General features: G+C 42.2%; 1 protein-coding gene across 1 annotated transcript in view; it reads left to right on the top strand.

Annotated features, from left to right (window-relative positions):
- The window catches only part of COL19A1 (collagen type XIX alpha 1 chain), a 294,427-nt gene that overhangs the window by 119,270 nt on the left and 150,649 nt on the right, over nt 1-24,508 (top strand). The window contains exons 12-13 of the mRNA XM_089530985.1: nt 1,399-1,443; nt 19,076-19,129. Of these exons, the coding sequence (XP_089387111.1) occupies nt 1,399-1,443; nt 19,076-19,129 (99 nt within the window). The remainder of the gene's footprint in view (nt 1-1,398; nt 1,444-19,075; nt 19,130-24,508) is intronic.

The raw sequence follows: 24,508 nt of genomic DNA, 5'->3' as shown, positions 1-24,508 counted from the left end.
TAGCTTACACCATATTTGTTAATTCAAACTGTAGATACTTTTTCTTCTGCGCTGATAATAGTTATATCCATGTTTTCAGCTTTCTTTGACTAGGGTATATGTATTAACTTTTGCATGTCACTTTAAGTTAAATAATAACTTTTGTTTTAACCTTTTTTTTCATGAGCAGTCAATGAAGCATTATTTTACAGGGAATAGAGCTTGGGTGACCACTTTGAATGCCCATCTTCAAACACAAAGGCAATAAAACTCCTGCTTCACAGTGGCTCTATTGCTAATAAAAAGCCTGCTGCTAGAAATAGCACTCAGTGTTTTATCTACCATGAATACTACAGTAGTGATCTTAGCTATTAAGTCAGGTTGTCCCTGTTTGGTATTCATGCGACTCTTAGCAATATGACAAAACAGAATATGTAAAGTGAACTATTGAAGATTATCAGCAACCCAAATTACTTTAATAGGGCATAAGGTGGTACAGTCTGTTCTCATCTCAAATGTACGTGGTTATAAGAAGGTATTAATGCAGACCTCATTCTAGATTGTGAAATACCAAGGTGTTTCAAGCTAAACAGCTTTAGCTTCCAATTCTCACATATGCAGAGGATTTTCTTCTTCTGTGAAATGGAAGATTTTTCTATTAAGTTTCATGCTTCTAAGAGAATTTCCATGAATGTATTCATCTTGCTGCTCTGTTTTAAAAAGACAAAAACACTTTAGAATGTCAGAATTGTTATTAGTAAAGAGGACTAAAATAGCAATAAAGAGGGGGATCATTTTGGGGCACACCTACTCCTATGTTACACAAGCAGTTCTTCTCTCTCCACACTCACTCAGCAAGAGTGGGGAGAAAGCAGTGATGGTGGAAAGAGACCAGCAACTTCACGCCATCCATACCTTAAATGCCTGGCTTTCCATCAAGAGAGGGAGGGTTCACAGATCCAAAACAATATAGCAGGGGTGGTTTGGACAATCAGATGTGCCATAATTCGAGAGACCCTCCTCCAAGTCAGTCTCTCATGCTGCATTCCTTTCCCCAGGCCAAGCATTTGAGAAATAGGGGACAGGACACCTTCCATTTCCTGTTATTACTCCCATATTTTCCAGCTCTTCCTCACCGTCACCACCACTGATTTCTTTTTCTGCACCATCATTATCTTCACTTCTGCCATTAGTGTGACTATACTGATAGAGCCAATCTTTGTCGAAGTCCCTATGAGCTCCTTATATGTGTGTACTTATATGTCCCACATTATGGATAATTAATATTGTTTTTAAAAAACCCTTTAAGCAGATTTCTGCCTCACACATACAAATGTAAAGGAATACATATCTAAAATTTGTGGCTGTTGTTTGAATGTTGATGTGACCAGTGTCTCCTCACATTTCTCTCCAATACAGGGTGAACATGGCTTGAAAGGTGACAAAGGTGATGTGGGTGAAAAGGTAAACAATACCAAATTTTGCAGACTGATTTTGTTTAATACAACTGAATCTTGGCGTGATCATTTCCAATTTCATTAGAGAACCAGGTGTTCTTTCATTTATATTACCTGTACGTCTGTTCCCTGGAAAGATAGTGTATAGCATTTTATTGCAAAGCATGTGGTGTTCAATTTAGGAATAAAATGGGGGCTCTTTCACAAATGTTATAATTCTTGTTTTGATTAGCTTTGTCTGTAGTGATAATATTTCATTTAAAGCCTAGTCTAGAAAAATAATTATTTTAAAATTTTGCTGATAGTATTTTGCTGCTTGTTTACACAGAGGGCTCTTGAGTAGCCTTTCTTAAATGTCTGGCTGGTTTTTGAGGATTCATGCCATCTGCCAGATAAGAAGTCTAGTATGGAAGGGGAGCATCATATTCAGAAACCTTATTTTGATGACTTTACTGGAATTTAATTTAATTTTTGCATATTATATTCATGTTCTCCCATCATTTTACCCTCACAAAAGCCCTGTGAAATATGTCAGGGAAAACAACAGTGATCAGACCAAGGCCATAAACTGAGCTTTATGACTGAGAGTGAACCTACACTGTAGAAATAATGCAATTTGACACCACTTTAACTGCTATGGCTCCATCTTACAGAATCATAAGATTTGTGAGACACCAGCACTCTTTGGAAAAGAAGGCTGAAGACGTCACAAAGCTACAAATCCTAGGTTTACATAAGATGAAACTGAACACTTACAGTGGTGTCAAACTGCATTATTTCTACAGTGTAGATGCATTCTAAGACAGGATTTGAACTCGTTTGCCTAACACTAGCCCAATGTTTAAATAATTATATAACATTCTGGTATGTTAGAAGCTTGCAAACCTTTATACACAATATAAACAAAATGGTATAAAGATTATACTTAATGTCTCATCTCATTAGTTGAAACACTGTCAAATTGAGTGTGTAGCTTGACAGAGAATTGTTATAAACTGGACTAGATTGACAAGCCTATACCATACATCAGTATGGGCCAGTATTGCTGTGTCAATGACTGCTAGAGTTACTTGTTCAGAGGCCATCATGAGATGTGTGGTGGGCTGTATGTGATCTCCAGCATCAGTTTGGAAAGGGACCTCCAAAGTGGAACAAACAATGGGAGCCACCTTGTATTTCTAATTGTGATTGTTGCCCCTAAGCTATGGCTACTGGGTTGCAAATTTACCAGGAACTTTTTGTAGTCAAACAGGCCAACTGAACTGAGTATCTGAACTGGACTTCAGTAGATGACAGGCCAACTTATTATATTTTGGAGGAATTGTTCTCATGTTGCAGAATGAAATAAACGAAGATTTCCATTCCTTGTGGTAGGGCAGCCAGAAACAGGAGTGTATACTGTCTCTTTAGTGAAGTCTCTTTTGAGATGGGCCAATGTAATACCTCAAAGCTTAGCTACTGATGTTTTTTAAAATATACATAGCAGTCCGTTTATGTTATAATAATCAGCTGTGCATCTGAGAGGATTGCTTCAAAGAACCTAAACTGACATTTCTGTGCACCATATGCGGCTTTTGTCTGTGTTTGTTCTTCATCAGTAGCAGTCATTTGCAGTCCATTAGAAGAAGAATTTATAGCTCCCTAAAATCCCAAATACCTTAAAGGCACCACATCCTGTCTGATCTTGGAAGCTAAGCAGGGTCAGCTCTCTTTAGTATTTGGATGGGAGATCATCAACCAATACCAAGTGCTGGAGGTTATACGTCAGAGGAAGAAGCTGGTAAAACCACTTGTGCATATTCCTTTCCTAATAAAACCCCATGAAAATTAATGGGGTTGCCACAAGTTGACAGGTGACTTGAAGGTATCCCCACATTCACACACACATACACTCACACACATTTCCAAAGTAGCTTGAGATCTAGTAAAAGCTTTTCTGTGATAGACTATAAACATGTCCGATCAGTGCATCTCTTTAAAATGAAAGATTTATGTCTATAGAACAGAACATACAATAAGATTAGGGAGTATCGGATTATTCTTGTAACCCACTCAGATTCCTTGTGATTGGGCGGGCTATAAATTATTATTATTATTATTATTATTATTATTATTATTATTATTATGTAAGAATACAAGTGATATATTCTCCAAACACTTGTGGGTTGGGCAAAAGAATCTGGGAAATCTGTAAAGTATATTTTTATTTTTAAATTATGACACTTTTAATGATTTTAAGTAGTTCCTCAGCAGCTGTGCCAAAGCATTCGTGTGTTTTACAATTATGTTTTATTTGGACAGAAGGTCATGACTCCAGCTGCTTCTGCCACTCTGCATGAACTATTTGTGTTCAATTTTTCTTCAGGCAGAGATAGACTTTGAAAAATGTGCAGCCTCTAATTATGAAAGTTTTCTGGTGTTGGTCTTGGTCCCAAGATGTCTTTTCATGTCCCCCCCCCCCAAATATTATAAGAATAACATTTTAAAATAATTAATATCCACTGATTTTATATTTTGGAGTAAATGCATGATTATAAGGATGGATTCTATAAAAGTTACTGCTGTTGTTATATTGTCTCAGATAGACACAGCTGAATATTTTAAATGGTTAAAAAAACTGATAGTGCCTTCAGGATGAAAACCTAGCAGACACTCACATCTCTGATGGATTTGAGAATCATCATTTACATGAATTTCACAAGATCAGCCCCAAAATCGCATCCTCTTATTTTTGCCTGAGTTAATTCAGTGCCATTTGGCCACCAGATCATTGGTAGTTCTTTTTGTTCCACGATAAGGACCATGGAGACATGCCTGAGAGGGTTTCTTCCAAAAATGAGGAAGGATGACATCATTGCAGAATAAAAGAATCTAAATGTATTGGGGAACATATTTGCCCTTCTGTACCAGAGAGGATTTTTAAATTCTATCTCCCCACTGTTTTGCCACCACTAAAGGCAGAGTTCCTGGAGAAACCATCTCTCTAGGTTTTTCATCCTCTCTCATTCTCAGATTTTTTTTCCTGCTAAGGTACAGCATTATTTCAATAGGTATTCTGGTTGTGTGGGCAGGGCATGGTGGACACTGGGAAACAGTTACTACCTAGAGCTCCTCTAGCAACAGAGTGAAAAGGGGCGAGAAAATGACTTTATTCATCTTGGCTCATGAACAGGAACAAATTCTACAGTTGGGTTAGATCTTCATTTGGAACAACCAAAACACAGCAAAAGTCTGTTCACTTTTGAGTTTCCCAGAACCCTTAAATATTTTATAGAATTTTTTTCAGGTAAATAAAAAATAGAGGATGGAGAGGAAACAGAAAAGTTCCAGAAGTATATTTATTATCATGCCCATGAAGTCTACAGCTAAACTCAAGTTTCAAGAATACTTGGAACCACTCTGACTTGGATACTGTAACTGAGACAGGTCCAGTGGATGTCATCTCAGCACCTGCTTGTCCTGTATTATTAAGTTTCAGCTTGTGCAGACTGAGGATGCGGACAGGATCATTGGATAAGTGAGAACCACCACATATATTTTGGATTCTTGCCCTTCCTGGCTCCTGAAAGTAGCTAGAAGGAGATTGGCTGAGTGGTTAAGGGGAGTGGTGAATGCCTCACTGCAGCAACAAAGGTTTCCATCCTGCCTTAAGGAGGCTGTGGTGAGGCTGTTATTTTAAAAAAGGCCTCCTTGGATCCCACAACTCAGAATAATTACTGGGCAGTCCCTAATATTCCATTCTTAAGCAAGGTCCTGGTGGCCTCCCAGCTCCAGAGGTTTCTGGGTGAAATGGATTGTCTTCAACTTGGCTTCAGGCCTTGTTATGGGATGGAGATGGTTTTGGTTGCCTTGGTGGAAGATCTATGCATGCAAATGGATAGGGGGAGTGTGTCTCTGTTCGTCCTGCTGGACCTCTCAGTGGTTTTCACTATCGTTATCCCAAATGCCAGGGTCCCAGGAAAGCATTCACAATTACTTTTCAAATAGGAGAATTTTATTAGTTCAAATGAAAGCAGCTGGGAAGGCTTAGGCAACTTAAGGCGGGGATCAAGATGGTTTATACTGATTCTGAGAAACAGAACTCCACTGTTTTCATTTATGAATCAAAGGGAACCACAATTGTCACAAATACCATATATACTCGACTATAAATCGACCTCATGTATAAGTCGAGGGCAAGTTTTAAGGGCAAAATTATGGATTTTTGATATGACCCATGGATAAATCGAGGGTAAAACTTAGGGACACACAAAAAAGAATCTGAATGATGAAGCAAAGGAAAACAATGCCAAAGAACCTACAAAATTATGGTAGGCATAACTGTTTTGGCTTACAAGGCTGGATGAAAGAGAGAGTAGAGGGAGGTCAGTGCTTCCAGGACAGATTGCCCTCTTGCCTTTCGTAATAAGATGGTTCCATTCTTAATAAGAGTTAAAGTATAGTATTTACATTGACCCATGGATAAGTCGACCTAGGTTTTTGGGGTCAATTTTTTGACCAAAATTTCTAGACTTATACATGAGTATATACAGTACACTCTCTTTCACATACATCCAAGAACTAATAATATAGAAGGTGGTAGCAGACAGTGACTTAAGGAGTTGCAGAGGGCAATACTATAGTGATTCCAGATATGGAGCTTCAGTCGGGGGATACCATGATGTGGAAGTGGCTCAGCAAGCTGCTGGCAATGCTGAGGAGTTAATGAGGCAGGGTTCTGTTTTGTCACCCATGATGTGGGAGAAGTTATCTAGAGTTTTGGGCTGTGTCCAGTATGCAGATGACACATAACTCTATCTCTGCTTCCCATCCAATTTCAAGGAAATTATCTTTGTATTAAACCTTTGTTTGCTGTCAGTAATGGACTAGATGAGGGAAAGCAAATTGAAACTTAACCCAGACAAGACAGAGGTGTTCCTGGTCATTCAAAAGGTAGATCAGGGAATACGTACTCTGATTGTGCTGGATGGGGTTACCTTCCCCCTGAAATCTCAGGTTAAGTGTTCTCCTGGTCTCAGTATTGAGCCTGGATGCCCAAGTCTCAGCAGTGGCTAGGAGGGCATTTGGACAGTTAAAACTAGTGTGCCAGCTGGCTACGGTGACACATGTCGTGATTACATCCGGTTTGGACTACGGTAAGACACTCTACGTGGGGATGCCTTTGGAAATTGTTTGGAAACTTCAGCAGGTTCAAAATGCCACTGCTAGAATGCTGATCGGGGCCAGTTATAGGGAACATATAACTCCCTTGTTAAAACAACATCATTGGCTACTGATTCATTTCTGGGCACAATTCAAAATGTTGGTCATGATCTATAAAGCCCTATATGGCTTAGTTTCAAACTGTCTGAAAGACTATCTCTCCATATGACTCTGCCAGAACTCTAAGATCTTTGTGTAGGTTTCAGGCTGCACATGTTCCTGCTTACTGGGATGGTTGTAGGGAAGATGGTTGTTCTTTATGAAGACAAAAACATATCTGGAAGGCAGGGATCTATCAATTAGTATAAGGTGGTCAGCATGGTAGTAACCTTGAGAATATATAGAAATGGAAAACAGAAGCATCCAAAATAAAAATATTGAACAAAAGCCTGAGTTGCTACCGACAACTGTTCAGGAGTGCAAAAGCTCTGTGTCTGTTTATCATTTCTAGACAAAAGCAGCAGACTACAGCTTTTCATAGAAGCCACATCAACAGAGGGGTTGTTGTAAACAGTGATGAATTGAGGGTTCTTATATATATATGTACAATTTCTGCTTCATAGCTCATTTAATGTACATAATAAATCCACTTTCATCATTGCTGCCCTATTCAATATCTAGTAAGACATACTAGTTCTAACAACTGCGTGTAGATTTATTAACTCCTTTGCTGTAGTAAGAACACAAGGAAAATACATGCAGTGGACTCACACACACCAGGGGCCATATCCAGTCATGGCTTGCCAGGAAGTATATACTATACATCTCTGCAGTGTTCAGAGATGTATATCTCCCTTCACAGTTTGTGTTTATGGCAGCAAAGAATAATGTAACAGCACTGCACCTGTTTTGTCTGAACCTTTCTTTATTGCTAACCTATTTTTGTTGTTGATTTCTGTTGGATTTTATTATATCCTTGGCTGTTGTATGCTACCTGAGCATTGGAAAACAGTACAAATTCAGGATATACTTAGTTTGAATCAGTAAATAAAATGTATCATCTGAAACATAGATTCCTCAGGGTTTTTTAAAAAAAAATTGAAAACTTCATTTATTCTGTTGTTTGTTAAACTCAGATCTGTTTCCTTTATTCACTTGCTTGTAAAAATATTATCTCTTTTACACACACACACACACGCTACTACACCTGTCAAGGTTGACAGCAGTAGGGATATGTTTGATCACCTTTTCATAGCAGCTTCCATTTTATTTTCCCAGTTTGCACCAGACATGTTGTTTGATATTCTAGGTGAAGAAAAATGGCAACAGCTATTGGCACATGCCATTATCCACTCTGGTATCCAAGATATTCTGGAAATAAAAAAAATGGTGCCTTCCAGGTAGCAGTTGTTGACAGGCTCTGAATGGTTATAAATGAGATAAGGAGGGAAATCTTGTCTATTTTTTAAGTGCAGGCATATCAAACAAAATGAGTCTCTTGGAGTTCAGTGTTTCAGTTGTTAATGGTATGAATACAGGCAAAGGGTAAAGTGGCTATTAAGGTATCTCAGATAGACTGAACATTTGGGTAGATTGTGCTCAAAAGAGAAAACCATGGACTAGCATGATGAGAGTGAGCTGCAGTGAACTGTGGAATCACATACCCTCATTCCAGCATGGCAGTTAAGAAGATCAGAAACTTATTCCTAGACTGACCACAGTTTAGCATGTTGCCTGAATCCTAAACTGTATTTAAACTTCACAGTGCTTGTTCAAACAAGGTAGCTTCATAATCCATAATCTGATGACAGGTCTGGCCGTAATGATGCATACTGTATTTGCATCTGTTATTGTAAACATAAAGCTATTTCTGAATATCATTCAGAAGCTTCAGCTGGTCCAGAATGCTACAGTCAAACTATTGACAGTAGCCAGTTACAGGAAGTATGAGGCCTAAATCCAGTTTTACTTGCAACTTGAATACAATAATTGAATTGGTAAAATTTAGATAACTGTTGGATTAGCAAATTCCCAGTAATTCTGCTCTAAAGGTGTACTCAAGTTGTCATAAGAATTAGATTTGTGCTGGTTATTACTTTGTTGCAATGATTTTGATGTAAGGTTGTAAAGCTTCACTTACTTCACACCACTGGGTGACCTTGGGCAAGTCACATATTCTCAGCCAGTGATAGGGTTGATTTAGGGTCGGCATAAATCAGAAGTGACTTGAAGGCACACAGCAACATAACAGTCTTTTGGTCCAATGGCAATAAATTTGGTGGGGATGTGAGAGAGGGCTGTCTAGTTCCAAACTGGAACTTCCAACCAAGGGCTGCAAAAGGCATTTTTATTTCAACAGACCTTTGGCGTTTCAACAGACCTTTGGTCTTCTGTTGGAAGGTTAGCTGTTATTCAGATGTCTGGGTGCAGGTTATGTTCTTCATTGCTATGTTTTTATTTTTCCTAATGTGTTTGTTTTTTATTTCATGCTTTAATTAAAATTGTATTTTGGACTGTACTTTATTGTTGTTACTTGCTTTAGGTGCCATGCTTTGTGGAAAGGTGGGCTGGATTTAAAAACAAACAAACAAATTTAAATTAGTTGCAGCAAGTCATCTTCCAACCACACAGCATACTTCAGTTAGGAGTGGAAGCAAAAGGTTCCAAACTAGTTGTAGTCATATTGCAGAAGGGTGAGTAGAAGGGATCCCCAGGAACTTTTCAGCTCATTGATATTATTATGTGATACTAAACTGGAGCTTGGAAAATTAATTTTTTGACTACATATCACAGAATTCTTTAGTCAGCATGGCTAGTGACCACACTAGTTAAGTCATTTTTCAAGGTGTAGTCCAAAAAGGGCGGGGGGGGGGTACAGTTTAGTTTTGTGTGAAGACTAGTTCTTTAAGTACACTAAGAACATTCTGGAATGACCAAAATACAGGAGCAGGGCAACATACCAGCAATTGTCCCATGTTGATTCAACATATCAGAGCACAAATATTCACTGGCCAAGGGTTTATTTTTCTTCCATGAAAGCAAGTAATTTTGACTTTGGAACTATGGAAGCCTGAAATACTTTGCAATGGACAATGGACAAGTTAGTGTATCATTTGTGGTAAAAGACTGTTCTACAGAAGAAGGAAATAAAGAAATGGCTTTTTTTCTTACAGCCAAGCAAGACTAGAATTTTGGCAGAGTGTACATGTTATTATTTGTATGTGATCAATATACTTCTTGAAAATGAGAGTACAAGTATTAACTTGCAACACTTCATGCTCATTCTGAGAATGGTAAAAGTTTGTTTGTTTTTTAAAAAAAATCAGATTGCAGGGATTGATTTCTGTTTGCAACAGCAAATGTAAAGGTTCAAGTCATCTAGCGAAGGGGAGGATCATACTTATATAAAATCAATGAAGTATTTCTAGCAAAGAATGTGGCCTCTAGCAAAGAATGTGGCTGTTTTAAAGTGGAATATTGATTTTCCACTGTTTAATAATGGTATATGTAACAACATCAGAAAATAAAAATTGAAACAAAATGTAAAAGGAAAGATGGCATTTTGGTCTCAGTCAGCTCTACAGATGTAAGAGTTGTATGTGCTATGCATGATATTTCAGAAAGGAAGATCCATTTCTAAATGAAAAGTTTGAATTTAAAAAGTTGTTTTCTAGCTGAGAAAATCATGTCGCTTAGTCAGTACTCAGTGGAATTTATTCTCTAGTAAGTATGCATAAGATTCCAGTCTATAAAAAGTATATAATAGATTGAACAGATATTTAACTGCGAGAACTAAGTTCCCTAAAAAGAGAAAATAGTAAAATCTAATCAGATAATACATATAGCAATCTGGGTATCTGTACTAACAGCTTCTACAAATAACATTACATTATTGCTCAGACAGCCAATTTTCTTATCATGAAAAAACAATATATATTTGCATCTTCCTTCCAGCAGAACTGTTAAGTTTTAAATTTCAGAGATCGCAGAGATCATCAATGTGTTCACGCTGTTTTGCTGCACACGCATTTCCATGCAGTTGTACAAACTATTTAAACCAAAATTAGTTGTTTGGTTTTGTCATGGACTGCTCTGATGCACAGGTATTTAGAACAAATCAAAATGTGAGATTTACTATACACTCTTTTTGGTACCCATACATAGAAAATGGCTAGTTCCATGGATCAGTAGTTTAGTTGGCTGTAGTTACCTTTGTAACAGAGCTGGGTTTTGTGGCTCATGAATGCAGCTGGCCTTTGCCAATTTGAAGACAAATGTTTAAAGAGACCTGAGAGATATATCTTGACTCCTATCCTTTTACTTTTTCTTTCATAACTATTTATATTACCCATTCATAGTTACTAATGCATCAGCATTGGCAGTATTGACAATTTTTTAAAAAAAAACATAGAACAAAATCAGTCTATGTTGTATAGTATAGTATAGTATTGTATAGTATTTAGATAATTCTGAGGTTAATTTTTTTAAAAAATCCAACAAGTAGCAAGGGCAGTTTGGAAGAAGGTCTTTGTTGCATCTAGATGGTCTGTTAATGTTTTAAACACAAAGGATTCTCATCTCAATTTTGAAACTCTTAAACCTGGTAATTTTGCTGGATTTCAAAAGGAAGTTAATAAGCTAAAGAAATAAGGAGTGTTAGCAGATAAAATGATAGGATATACAAAAAGCAAGAGAAGTGTTTTGGTGAGATGAATGAGCAATGTGGTTTTCAAAACCCAAAACGGGGACAATGGATAAGAAGGAGTGAAATTACGGAAAGTATTTTCATCTTTATTCTGCTAAAACGTAGGTGCAAGCATTTAATTTAAACTAACATTGCAATTTAATGTTAACTTAATAGTTCATCTCCCCTGATCCAAGTAAATGTAACTGACTTGGGTTTTTAAACTAACTAACAATTAATAATGCATTGGCCTTTTGCTACTAAGTTTCCTGTCTCTAAACAAAATATTGGGTGTAGGGGAGGAAACACATCCTGCCATGAGATTTGTAGAGGAAGGTTGGGATAAAAATCCAATAGTCTATGTGAAAAATATTAATTAGATTCACAGTGTTAGCAGATATGGAATGGAACAGAATCAAGTGTAATTTAGACTTTATACCAGTCCATCACACATTTGACATTGTTGTCACCACTAACTGGACAGCATCTACCAGTCTCCAAATAACAAAAGCATGAGTCCGCTTAAGCCACCAAAAATGATGATGTCTTAAAAATGCATTCTGTGAAAGTAATGCCAGTTGTCAACTGCTGACAAGAAAGGTTTGGTTCTTCACTTACCTTTAAACAGAAAACAAAATAGCTAGTTTCTCTGTCTTGTAAGCTCTCAAAGGTTTTCTGGCTAGAGAGAAACATCAAATGGGAAATCAAACTTCAGATGTGATTAAATATTGACTGTTGCATAAACAGTTTCTTGTTTTATGTTTCTCTGGCTAGTATCCACGGGGACTGATTCTATTTCCCCATTCTGAAGGTAACTGCTTTTGACCCTTCCCAAATATTTCAGTTGTCCAGCAGGGAAAGAGAATGCGGTCCTTGTCTTGTTTTCAATATTTATTCTAACTTACTGCAAAAGTATGCTTCCAGTAACTCTGGAAGCACTCTGGTTCAATCAGCATGAAGGCAACCAGGGAATGCCTCCAAGCTGGAGAGCTTTCATACCAGATATCTGTCTGCAAACCAGAACAAAGGCCCAAAGGCCTCTATCTTCAGCTCAGTGTTCTAATTTGCTAAATTCCGACATCTGGAGGGGAAATGACAGTGCATTACTGCTATCTGGACCCAGTTTATATGAAGCTGTAAACTGGCAGCCATGAAAACATGAGGCTAATTATAGAATTTAGGCCTGGAAGTGACCCTAAATGCCATGTAGTCCATCCACTTGTCATAATCAGATCTTAGACTGTGCTTCTCTAATCTGTTTTTCAACTATTCCATTGACTCAGGTTGCATCCGCACTGCAGAAATAATCCAGTATGACACCACTTTAACTGCCATGGCTCAGTGGTTTGTGCAATATTTAGCCTGCTTTGTCAGAGATTTCTGGTGCCACAGCATACTACAAATCCCAGAATTCCATAGCATTGAACCAAGGCAGTTAAAGTGGTTTCAAACTGAATTGTTTCTGCAGTGCAGATGCAGCCCCAGTTGTATCTCTTCCCTTGCAACTCATTATAGTGCAGGTACTGCTCTAATATTCAGTTAACATTATTTCTGCTCAACACTGCATGGAATGGGAGTTCTATCACAGGAAGCTGTTCTTTGTATGCAAATGAGAAAGATTTAGATATGACCCTGTTACATGCTTTTAGGCCTACCCACTGCTGGAACACAAACCTCAAGACACTTTCAAATTTGAAATTTGGCTCCTGAGTCAAAAAAAAGAGTCTCTGCCTCTGCTGTATAGGACGTGCAGATTGGTTGTTGCTTATTGCAATAACTAACTAATTTCTCATCAAGCCAAAATAATATTTTAAGTTGGCAGTGTAGATAAACTGGCTGTTTAAAAAAGGCTTTTATCTATAAAGAAAGGCAATAAATATTTAAATATTATAACATTCACCTCATATACTAAAAATAAATAAATATATCTTTTATAATGACTATGAAAAATGCATTATTTATACATAAATAAAAATTTAATAAGGGATTCCATGTGCCTGAAATAATTTTTAAAACCCCAAAATCCAGATGTCTCCTTCACAATAGGGGGAAAGTTGAAAATTAGGTTCATCTCAAGTCTCACTCAGGATAAAATCTGGGGTGCATTTTATGGGAGATTGCAGAATGTGAGATGTTCCTTTGGTTTCTTCAGTGACTGATCACAGCCACAATTTCTTTCATGTCATAATGGCTTATTACAGATATGGGGAACCTATGACTTTCCAGATGTTTATGTACTCTAAGGCTGGCATTTCCATAACATATATACACCCCTGTGTGCCTGTCTGCCTTTAAGTATCCGTTATCTGCCAAGGGCCAATTCACTTCATATAATTATATCCAGAATATGAATGGAGTAGATCCATACAGCATTCCAACTGTGGCAAGATGCTCATGCCATTTTCTACCAACCATACAGCAACAGACCCAGATTTATTTTGACATCCCAAGCTAAGCGATTTTACATCACAGTGAAAATATGGCTTAAATCACAAGCTTAATACATGGCAAACCAAATCTATAGTGTTACAGTATGCTGAAACCTTCATTGACCTAGTTAGTGCATCCTCTATTCACAACAATTTGGTAATTGGCCTTGACTTATCACAACTTTTCTGATTGTTGTAGCTGCACACCTGCCTCTCTTCCTTTATGCCTGCCTTTTGAACAACACTTGATGTGCAACAAAGGCAGGTTGAGCAGTTTAGTGACAAATGTTCAGAATGGATAAATCATAGGACTATAGGAATAATAAGAACAGAGCCACGGTGGGGAAAGAGAGAGAAGGAAAGGAAAGGAAAGGAAAGGAAAGGAAAGGAAAGGAAAAGAGACAACTTCTATGAGTAAGATAATGGTTTGTGCCAGCCATTACCGGAAATTGTTTGTGGTAATATTGGAATTCAGTAGCAAATAATAAAAAGGCACACTGCTCTTAGAAGTATGAAGGGTAGTATGGATAAAGTAAAGGACATGCTGGCTTGTTTGCAGTGTTAAGGAAATAATAAAGACTTCAAGGGAAGAGGAATGAAAAGTATTCACAGAAGACACAAGGCTTTTACCAACTCTTGTTCTTTGTTCTCTGCCTTTCCTTTCTCTCTTCCTTTCATTTACAGCCCTTTATCTCCCAGCACATGGATGTTATTTAATTTTGGATTCCTAAATTTAGGGGCATCTCTAGGGTAATGTGGGGGTGCATACCAGGTGACACCCTAAGCCAGTGATCCCCAAATCGTGCCCTTTAAGAGATTTTTGACTTCAGATACCAGAAGCCTCAGTCATGTTGGCCAATAGTCTGGGATTCTGGGATCTGAAGTCCAAAATCCCTTGAAGAGCACAGTTTGGGGACCACTGCAGGAGTATGTGACATCACTGCTCCCCATTTGGCAGAAATGGACTGTGGCGTTTGCCTGCAGCCCTTTAAAACACTAAAGAGATGGTGTGAGTGGGGCAAGGCTCTACGGGAGGAGAAATGAGAGGCTCCAGGTTTTTTAAAAAATAATTTCAATAATAAAAAAATTAATAATTATTTTAAATTTAAATTTAAATAAATTTAAACTTTAAAAAATATTCTTTTTAATTCTTTAAAAATATCACATCTTACCAAATTTTCACTTTAACCACATGACATTATATATATGTAAATACTTTTAGGCTGTGGATTTGGTATTGTAATTTAAAGGCATAATTTTAATTTTGCTAGTTGTTTATGTCACAAATATTACCATTACATCCAATGATATGTGGGAATTTTGAATTAATTAATAGTATTAGTACAAAAACATTGCTAAGGATTCTGTGTGGTGTGGCATGGGAGGAGGTCAATGTGGGGAGGTGATACAATGAGTTACCACATTGGATGACACCAAACCTAGTGACTCTACTGCCAAAGTTATGCTTGCCAGATAGTCCCAAATATTAGTTTAAATCTACATCAGTTCTAATGTTCCCTATTGTTAGCAATACAGTTAGCCCTCTGTATCCACAGATTTTTTTTATTGATGGATTCAACCATCCACAGCTTTAAAATATTCAAAAATAATATAAATTCCAAAAGCAAACCTTGTTTTTGCCATTTTATATAAGGGACACCATTTCACTATGCCACTGTATTTAATGGGACTTAAGCATCTGTGGATTTTGGTATCCACAGGGGTCCTGGAACCAAGCCCAAGCAAATACCAAGTGCCCACTATAGTTTATATTTACCAACTCACATATAAAGGGAAAACTGCAATTTAGTGGAGAATATAAAATGTGAAGGAAAGTTGCATTGCCACCTAGAAAAATGTAGGCTGATCTCCTGAACTTAAGAATTCAGAATATATTGCAAGATGGTGATGACATAACACTCTGGGTAGAATCATAGATGAAGTATCTGTGGTCTAGTAGGTTTTCGTATGTGTCTAATCAGTTACAGAACTGGGAAATAAACGTTGCAAAGAATTATGTGTAAGTAATGGCATTTCCCGATATTAAAGTCTTAGCTATACGTATTATGTTACTATTATAGCTTAATAACTGATAGGTTTACCCATTTTCCAGTGTAACAATAACTTCTAGTTACACTCTTAGTTATGGGAGACAATATGCCATCACTAAATAGTGGAATATCATATGGTCTGAGTGCTGTTTCCAGCTGTGTTTTGTGCTGGCACCTTTTGCTTTGTTGCAGCTATTGAGGCAATTGAGTGTGTTTGTTATCCTAGGTCAAACTGAGGACTGTATTCTCCAAAAGAAAACTGGGCACATGTATAGTTGTAGCATTAGTTTAGAGTGGGGGTTACTGTCCATATCAATGTAACAGTGGAGAAAGCTTTGAAATGTACATATGAACACATGCTTTTAAATATTTTAACCAGTTCTTGGAAAACAAGGCTCAGTGGAAATGGACTCTCTGAGTCATTTTTGGGTGAAAAGACTTGTATTGTAGCACTGGAAGGGAAAATGCACATCTCACTCAAAATGCAAAGGGGTCTTGTAGCACTTTTGAGACTGTGTGAAAGACATTGTAGCATAAGCTTTTGTAGACTTGGTCTACTTCCTCAGTAAACCAAGAACATTGACTACACATGGTTAGGCTACAACTTCTTTGGCACAATTGGTATCATGGGTGCTACAACTTCCCTTTTCAGTATGCAAATATTCCAGACAAACATGGTGATAACTCTAAATTCTATCTGATTCAAAAGACTGAGTTCTACTTATTTAAAGAACCTTAGAACTCTTTCAGAATTAAAACATTGTGGCATACAGACAGTTGGCTGTCATTTTGTAAGTGTTGCATAAATTGGTTGTCACTGTTGTATATTTCTTTTCCATATATTTTTTCCTCGTTAGTAAATTCTTTTTCCCTTTTCTTCATCTTTCTTCCTCCCCTTTAATATGTTTTTTGTAGATTCAAAAATAGATGAAAAACACTTCTCTACTGTCCTTGCATCTGTTATATCTGGGTTGCTTACTGCCTTGTTAGCTTTGAATGGGGATTTTCTGAATTGTACATAAAGGCTGAATACTAGGAGGAACATTGATCATGCAAGAAAAGCCCAAATCCTCTATCAATCTGCTCCTAGTTTGAGAGTTCAGGGTCCTTCTGATGATATGGTGAACACAGCAGTTGAGACAGTGGAGATTATCGCACTGCGTTCTGAGAACGTTCCTATCATCACGTGATGAGAACGTTCCTGGAACAGATATTACTGCATTAGTAAACTAGAACGTGATCAGAATGTGATCAGAACTGCATTTTACCGCACAGCGATTCCTGAAACCGTTCCGAGAACATATTCCACCAAGGCCGCCTCCGTCTCCTGATTGGCTGAAAGAATGACAGGCAGGGAGGCAGGGAAGCAGGCAGGCGAGCGACTGCAGTGAGGGAAGGGGGGTGTGTGAGAGAGAGAGGGGGGAAAGGAGGAGGGAGGGAAGGGAGGGAAGAAGGAGGGATCGGGAGGAAGGCAGGGAGAAAGAGAAATGAGGAGAGATGAGCCTTGCAAGTTACATCCCAAACCTCCTTTGCAAGGCTGGGAAGAAGGAGGAGCTCCATGCAGGTCTCTTCAAGCCGAAGAAAAGCAAGTTGCCAGGGAGGGGACTGGGCCAAGGGCAGAGCCCCGGCAGCCATAGCAGCTCTTTAAACCGGTTAGAAAAGAAGAGTCCTCTGCTGTCATCCCAATTCCCCATTTTGGCTGCTTGTCAGCCTTTTGCCTCCTGTGTGTGTGCGCATGTAATGTGTGCCTTCATAGAATCATAGAATCATAGAGTTGGAAGAGACCACAAGGGCCATCCAGTCCAACCCCATTCTGCCATTCAGGAAATCACAATCAAAGCATCCCCAACAGATGGCCATCCAGCCTCTGCTTAAAGACCTCCAAGGAAGGAGACTCCACTACACTCCGGGGGAGTTTGTTCCACTGTCGAACAGCCCTTACTGTCAGGAAGTTCCTCCTAATGTTGAGGTGGAATCTCTTTTCCTGGAGCTTGCATCCATTGCTCCGGGTCCTAGTCTCTGGAGCAGCAGAAAACAAGCTTGCTCCCTCATCAATGTGACATCCCTTCAAATATTTAAACAGGGCTATCATATCACCTCTTAATCTTCTCTTCTCCAGGCTAAACATCCCCAGCTCCTTAAGTCGTTCCTTGTAGGGCATGGTTTCCAGACCTTTCACCATTTTAGTCGCCCTCCTTTGGACACGCTCCTTTTTGAATTGTGGTGCCCAGAACTGGACACAATATTCCAGGTGGGGCCTGTGAGCTTCCCTCCCCGCTTTAATTCTTGTCTGGCTCTTTGCTATGGAATTCTGGGAGTTGTTTGCTTGCTTTTGTGTGTTGCTCCAAACAGAGGAGCTTTTGTGGGTTCCTTCCTGGAGGGAAGGAGGAGAAGGTCCTGGGCATCCCTGCCATCCTTGCCTCCTGCAGGCTGCCAGCACAGGAGCCCCGCTGGACATGACACTAGAGGCCCCGCAGAAGCAGCCAGACCCTCTCCCTCTTGCTCTCTGCTCTGGCTCCCCTGTTTCCCTCTCTCTTTCTCTCTCTTTCCCTTCTTTCCTCTTCTCTCACTTGTCCCAACTTTCCTCCCTTCCCTCCCTCCTTCTTTCCCCCCTCACACACACACACCTTCCCTCACTGCAGTCGCTCGCCTGCCTGCCTCCCTCCCTGCCTGTCATTCTTTCAGCCAATCAGGAGACGGAGGAATGAGAGAACGGATTTGAGAACAGATAAGAATATCGCACACACCTCTGTTGAAACGTTCTCATCACGTTTCAGCTCTCTGGGAACACATTCATATCTGTACCCTCCTGGAACACATTTGGAACACATTTAAGCGTTCTGAGAACCCGATTGGAACACATACGTGCGGTATACTCAAATGCGTTCCGTTCTCATCACGTGATGAGAACGGTCTCAGAACGCAGTGCGATAATCTCCAGTGTATATTACAGGCAGAAGCTACTGCAGTAACATGAAAGGAAAGCTTTAAAAATAAAATAATAAGAAAACAAAATAACCAGTATAAGTATGGGCAAAACCTTCTTGATAATAATGACCAAATGTAGATGTAGCATTTTCATTCCTGATCCATGGATGAAATGAGGAGTATTACTAACCTTATTAAGTTCTCTGAATTGCAAATGCCTCCCCCCACCTCCAGTATAAGACTGAATTTATACTTGATGAAAACATAAACGATGGAGCTTGTTTTCTAGGAAATATCTATTTATACTGAACACTGTCATTGTTTTTGAGATTTGTCCATAATAGTTCTCCATCTAAATAAGTTGTTTTGGTCTGAGAAAATTAAAACAAAATAATTTTTGTCTAGGGTGAAAAAGGAGACAGAGGAGAGCAAGGATCAAATGGAACACCTGGAATAGATGTGAGTTGATGGATTATTTATTATCTATTGTTTATATTGTAATTACTCTCTGTGAGAGCATCGAAATAACAAAGTATTGTTACTGTAACAAATTCCAATTTGGGTAATGAAGATATTACACAGTTAGATTTTAAAAACAATATAACAAAGCAAAGTTAAAGTTGTAAATAATGGTTTTTAGTTGTTATCAAAAGTTTCTGTTTGCAGAAATGTTTTTTATTCACCAGCTTCTTCTGTCAATTGAAAGAGGAATGCCATATTCAATTATCTCACCACCACAGCCCTGTGGCTCCTGAAAATGAGTCAAGAGCTACAGATTGAACTCAAGAAAGAGCATAAATATTTATTACAAATACTACTCACATTGTTTTTCTTGTTTAGGTAATGTCTAATTGAGGTTATATTTCCTAGCTGCTTTTAAAAGATCTGTACCTGATATACTATATTCACATATAGTATAAATGGGAAATTCTTTTCAGCAGTGTGTCAAAGCACTCCCAGGAGCTCTATATGATGCTCAGGGGTATAATGTCATTGTGACTTCAATGAGAATAGGAATTAACTGATGCTGAAACAAAAACAAAAATAGACAAAATCCATTCCGAACCTGTCATGGCCAGCCAAGATCAGCTCTCGGAGGATGAGGAGGAGGATGAGCCTCCTCCAGAGCAAGGGCTGATTGAGGCAACGCCAGGTGCTGTTCCTGCCCTGCCAGGTCCCAGCTGTGATCCTCCAGTCCCAGAGGAGGAGATTCAACCAGGTCCTAGTGCCACAGAGAGGCTTCCTTCGGTACCACAGCCTAGTGGTGAGTCTGGAGACGAAGCTTGCCTGCAGGTGCCTTCCTATCAAGAGAGAAGGGCCGAGAGTGCTTGCAGGCGCAGATCCAGGAGGATTGCAGAAAGACAGTTAGCAAATCAGCCTCAGGTGGCTCGAGGGAGAGCTTCCCTGATTTAAGTGGAAGAGAGGCTTGAGTTTGTTGCTAGAGTTTATTGCATGAGCCCTTGGTGTGATTGCTGTCGCTCTAGCTCCAGACATCTTGTTACCTTGCTTCCTTGCTACCTTGACCTCGGACCGGACCTTTGTTATCTCTTGGCTATTGTGACCTCGGACTGTTTTGACCACGCTGCTTTCTGGCTTCCTGACCTCGGCTCGTCTTTCGGCACGCTTGACTTTCTGCAACCCCGACACCGGCTTGTTTCCTCGGCTTGCTCTTTGACTGCTTCTCCACAAGGTTTGTTTTGCCTACACGTATCAGCATAAGTCAGAGATTGCTGGCAGCAATCCCGGACATAATAAACTCTAGCCTTAATCATTGCTGATAACAGAATGGCAGAAGCAGTGCTCGTTAAAGAACTGTTGGAGCAGAACCAAAAGCTGACAACTCAGGTTGCTATGCTCACTCAGGCTATGGCAGAGCTGCAAAACCAAGCTCCAGCTCCGCAGCCACCTCAGCCTAAACCAAGAACCAAGTGTCTCACTGCTTTGCCTGAGAAATTCTCTGGAGACCGGGCTATGCTGGAGAGCTTCTTGGCCAGCTGCAGTTTGCATTTTAGAATCAGGAAGGCAGATTTTCCCACAGACTCATATAAGGTGGCCTTTGTTATCAGTCTGTTGTCTGGCCCAGCTAGTAAATGGGCAACGCCTTATTTGAATGCAAACAGCCCGGTGCTTGATAACTGGGAATCCTTTGTTAAGGAGTTTAAAGACACTTGGGGAGACCCAGTTAGGACTGAGACTGCTGAGCACCGGCTGTTGACTTTGAAGCAGGGCCAGGGTTCGGTGGCGGATTACTCAGTGGCTTTCCGCCTTCTTGCCCAGGATGTTACCTGGAGTGATAGTGCTTTGCAGGCTGTGTTTCGGCAGGGACTGTCGGCTGGGATCCTGGACGAACTGGCCCGCTCTGAACCCCCAGCAACCCTGTCGGCCTTAATTACCCAGGCCATCCGACTGGACTGCCGCCTTACGGCTCGGAAAGAGGCTCGACAAGCTGGCCTCTCACTGCCTCCGCTTCCTGTGTCGTCACCTCCTGCAGTTGCTTCTGAGACTGTTGCTCCTGGAACCACCGAGGAACCAATGCAACTGGGAGGAGCTCGGCCCCGGCTCTCAGGGACAGAGAAGGACCGGAGGAGGCGGGAGGGCCTTTGCCTGTATTGTGGCCTCGCTGGACATTTTGCCAGGGTCTGCCCGGCCAAAGGACGTCGTGCCAAGCCGCCGGGAAACGGCGCACCCCAGGTGTAGAGAGGGTTTGCCACCTGGGGGCCTGTTCAAAACCCGCTCCTGCTACTCTGGTCTCTCGGAGGGACCCCCTGCTAGTGGCTGCCACCCTGCGGCTCCCATCCATGGAACTTTTGCCGGTAGGGGCCATGCTGGATTCAGGAGCCTCTAGCTGCTTCATGGACTTGGCGTTTGCTCGTCAGCATGGGATTCCCATGGAAGCACTGCTCGAGCCCCGGCCGGTGGAGACCATTGATGGACGGCTCCTTCGCTCAGGCCCGGTGACTCATCAGACGCCGTTGCTTCATCTGGAGATCCAGGGCCATGTTGAGGAGCTTCGTTTTTTGTTGGCAGCGGTCCCGCACTTCCCGTTGGTGTTGGGCATGTCGTGGCTCTCGCGGCATGACCCGCATATTTCCTGGTCCCGGCGGGAGGTGCTTTTCGGCTCTGAGTACTGTCAGGAGCACTGCTGGCCGGAGCGGATCCCAGCGGCAGTGGTGGCAGAGGCTCAGGATGGCAAGGTGACGCTGCCGGAGAAATACCGGGACTTTGCGGATGTTTTCGACAAAAAGGAGGCGGACCGGCTTCCCCCGCACCGGCCCTATGACTGTGCCATTGATCTGGTGCCGGGGGCCCCTATTCCGGCGGGGCGTCTCTATTCTCTCTCAGAGCCTGAGCTGGCGGCTCTGAGGGATTTTTTGGAGAAAAACCTGCAGCGGGGCTTCATCCGTCCCTCCAAGTCTCCTGCGGGTGCCCCGGTGCTCTTTGTCCGCAAAAAGTGTGGGGAGTTGCGCCTTTGCAATGACTATCGGGCCTTGAATAAGATCACTGTCCGCAACCGCTACCCCTTGCCCTTGATTCCAGAGCTGTTGGAGAGGCTTCGTCATGCCAAGGTCTTCACCAAGCTGGATCTTCGTGGGGCCTACAACTTGGTGAGGATTCGGGCAGGGGATGAGTGGAAGACGGCCTTCCAGACTCGGTATGGGCATTATGAGTATACGGTCATGCCCTTTGGTCTCTGCAATGCCCCTGCCGTATTCCAGCATTTTGTGAATGATGTGTTCAGGGACTATTTGGACCGGTTCGTGATTATCTACCTGGACGATTTTTTGATTTATTCCCCCAATCAAGAAGCCCATGATTCCCATGTGCGTGCTGTGCTCCAGCGCCTGAGGGAATACCGCTTGTATGCCAAGCTGGAGAAGTGTGCTTTTGACCTCCGGGAGGTGGACTTTCTGGGGTACACTGTCTCAGCACAGGGCGTGGCTATGGACCCAGCCAAGGTCAAGGCGGTGTTGTCTTGGCAGCCTCCTCGCAACAGGAAGGATGTGCAGCGGTTCTTGGGGTTCGCCAACTTCTATAGGAAGTTTATTGAGGACTATGCGGCCCTCGCCAGCCCCATCTCCCAACTGTTGCGGGGGAAGGGACAGTTCCTGTGGACGGCGGCGGCACAGGCGTCGTTCGAGGCCTTGAAGGTGCGCTTCACGTCGGCCCCGATTCTGCAGCACCCAGACCCTCGCACACCCTTTGTTGTGGAGGCAGACGCCTCAGACGTGGCCATCGGGGCGGTGCTGCTCCAGCCCGTGGGTCCCCAGGGGCATCTGCTGCCTTGTGCCTTTTACTCCCGGCAACTCTCTCCTCCGGAGTTGAACTATACTATCTGGGAAAAGGAGCTGTTGGCGATCAAGGCGGCCTTCGAGACCTGGCGACACCTGCTGGAGGGGGCGGCACACCCGGTGGTGGTCCACACTGACCACAGGAATTTGGAGCACCTGCAGACGGCCAGGAAGCTGTCTCAGAGGCAACAGCGCTGGTCATCTTTTTTCGCCCGCTTCCGCTTCCAACTGAAGTACATTCCCCAGTCCCGGAACCGACAGGCGGATGCGCTTTCCCGCAAGCCGGAGTACGCCACGAACCCAGAGAGGGAATTACAGTCCACCATCCTGCGTCCAGAGAATTTTGCTGCGGCGCCGAGGGAGGCCGCGCTGGTGGACCAGATCCGGGAACTCCAGGGCCAGGACCCATTGGTGGCACAGCATTCAGGGGAAGGGGATGCTTCGCCCTTCACCATGCGGGACGGCCTGCTCTACCACCGGGGCCGCCTGTATGTACCAGCAGGACCGTGTCGGGAGGCGGTGTTGCGGCTGTGCCACGACTCCAAGCCAGCAGGTCACTTTGGCTTTTGTAAGACTTTGCACCTCCTCACCCGAGAGTTTTGGTGGCCTCGAGTTCGGGCGGAGGTGGCCAAGTATGTGGACACATGCCCAGTATGCCATCGGGCAAAGGACCATCCGGGTCGGCCGGCGGGGTTGTTAATGCCGCTGCCGACGCCGTCGGGGCCCTGGAAGATGGTGTCCATGGACTTCATTACTGACCTGCCCCTCTCTGCTGGCTGCACCACCATTTGGGTAGTGGTGGATCTTTTTTCGAAGATGGCGCACTTCATCCCATGCGCTGGTCTGCCCACTGCAAAGGAGACGGCCCGACTATTTGTGCAGCATGTGTTCAGGCTCCATGGATTGCCCGAAGGGGTAATTTCGGATCGCGGCAGCCAGTTCACCGCTCGATTCTGGACCAGTTTGCTCCGACTCCTGGATGTCGCGCCCCACCTGTCTTCTGCGCATCATCCGGAGTCAGACGGGCAGACGGAGAGGACCAATGGGACCTTGGAGCAGTACCTCCGCTGCTATGCCAGCTACAGGCAGGACAATTGGGTGGAGTTGCTCCCACTGGCGGAGTTCGCGTATAACAACTCTGTGCATGCGTCCACTCAGCAGACGCCATTCTTCGCCACGGGAGGTTTCCATCCACGAGGGTTCCCAGCGGTGGCTCCAGTCTCCAAGGTGCCTGCGGCGGACGAGTGGCTCCAGGAGCTTCAGGCAGCGCAGTCCCTGTTGCAAGAGCAGCTCGAGGTGGCTAAGGAGGCCTATAAGAGAGGTGCAGATCGGCATCGCCAGGAGGGTCCTCCTTTGAAGGTGGGGGATTCGGTTTGGCTGTCCACACGTCATCTGCCACTACAGAGGCCCTGCCGGAAGCTGGACGCCCGGTTTGTGGGGCCATACAAGATCATGGCCCAGGTGAATCCGGTGGCGTTTCGGCTCCAACTTCCTCAGACTTGGCGGATCCATCCGGTGTTCCATCGCTCCCTGCTGCTCCCAGCCTCTG

Source organism: Sceloporus occidentalis, unplaced genomic scaffold (genome assembly GCF_023333645.1).
Source record: "Sceloporus occidentalis isolate IW3139 unplaced genomic scaffold, rSceOcc1.0.p SCAF_6, whole genome shotgun sequence".
NCBI classification, from domain to species: domain Eukaryota; kingdom Metazoa; phylum Chordata; class Lepidosauria; order Squamata; family Phrynosomatidae; genus Sceloporus; species Sceloporus occidentalis.
Note: the sequence above shows the minus strand (reverse complement) of the source record. Positions and strands in the feature narration are given on the sequence as shown.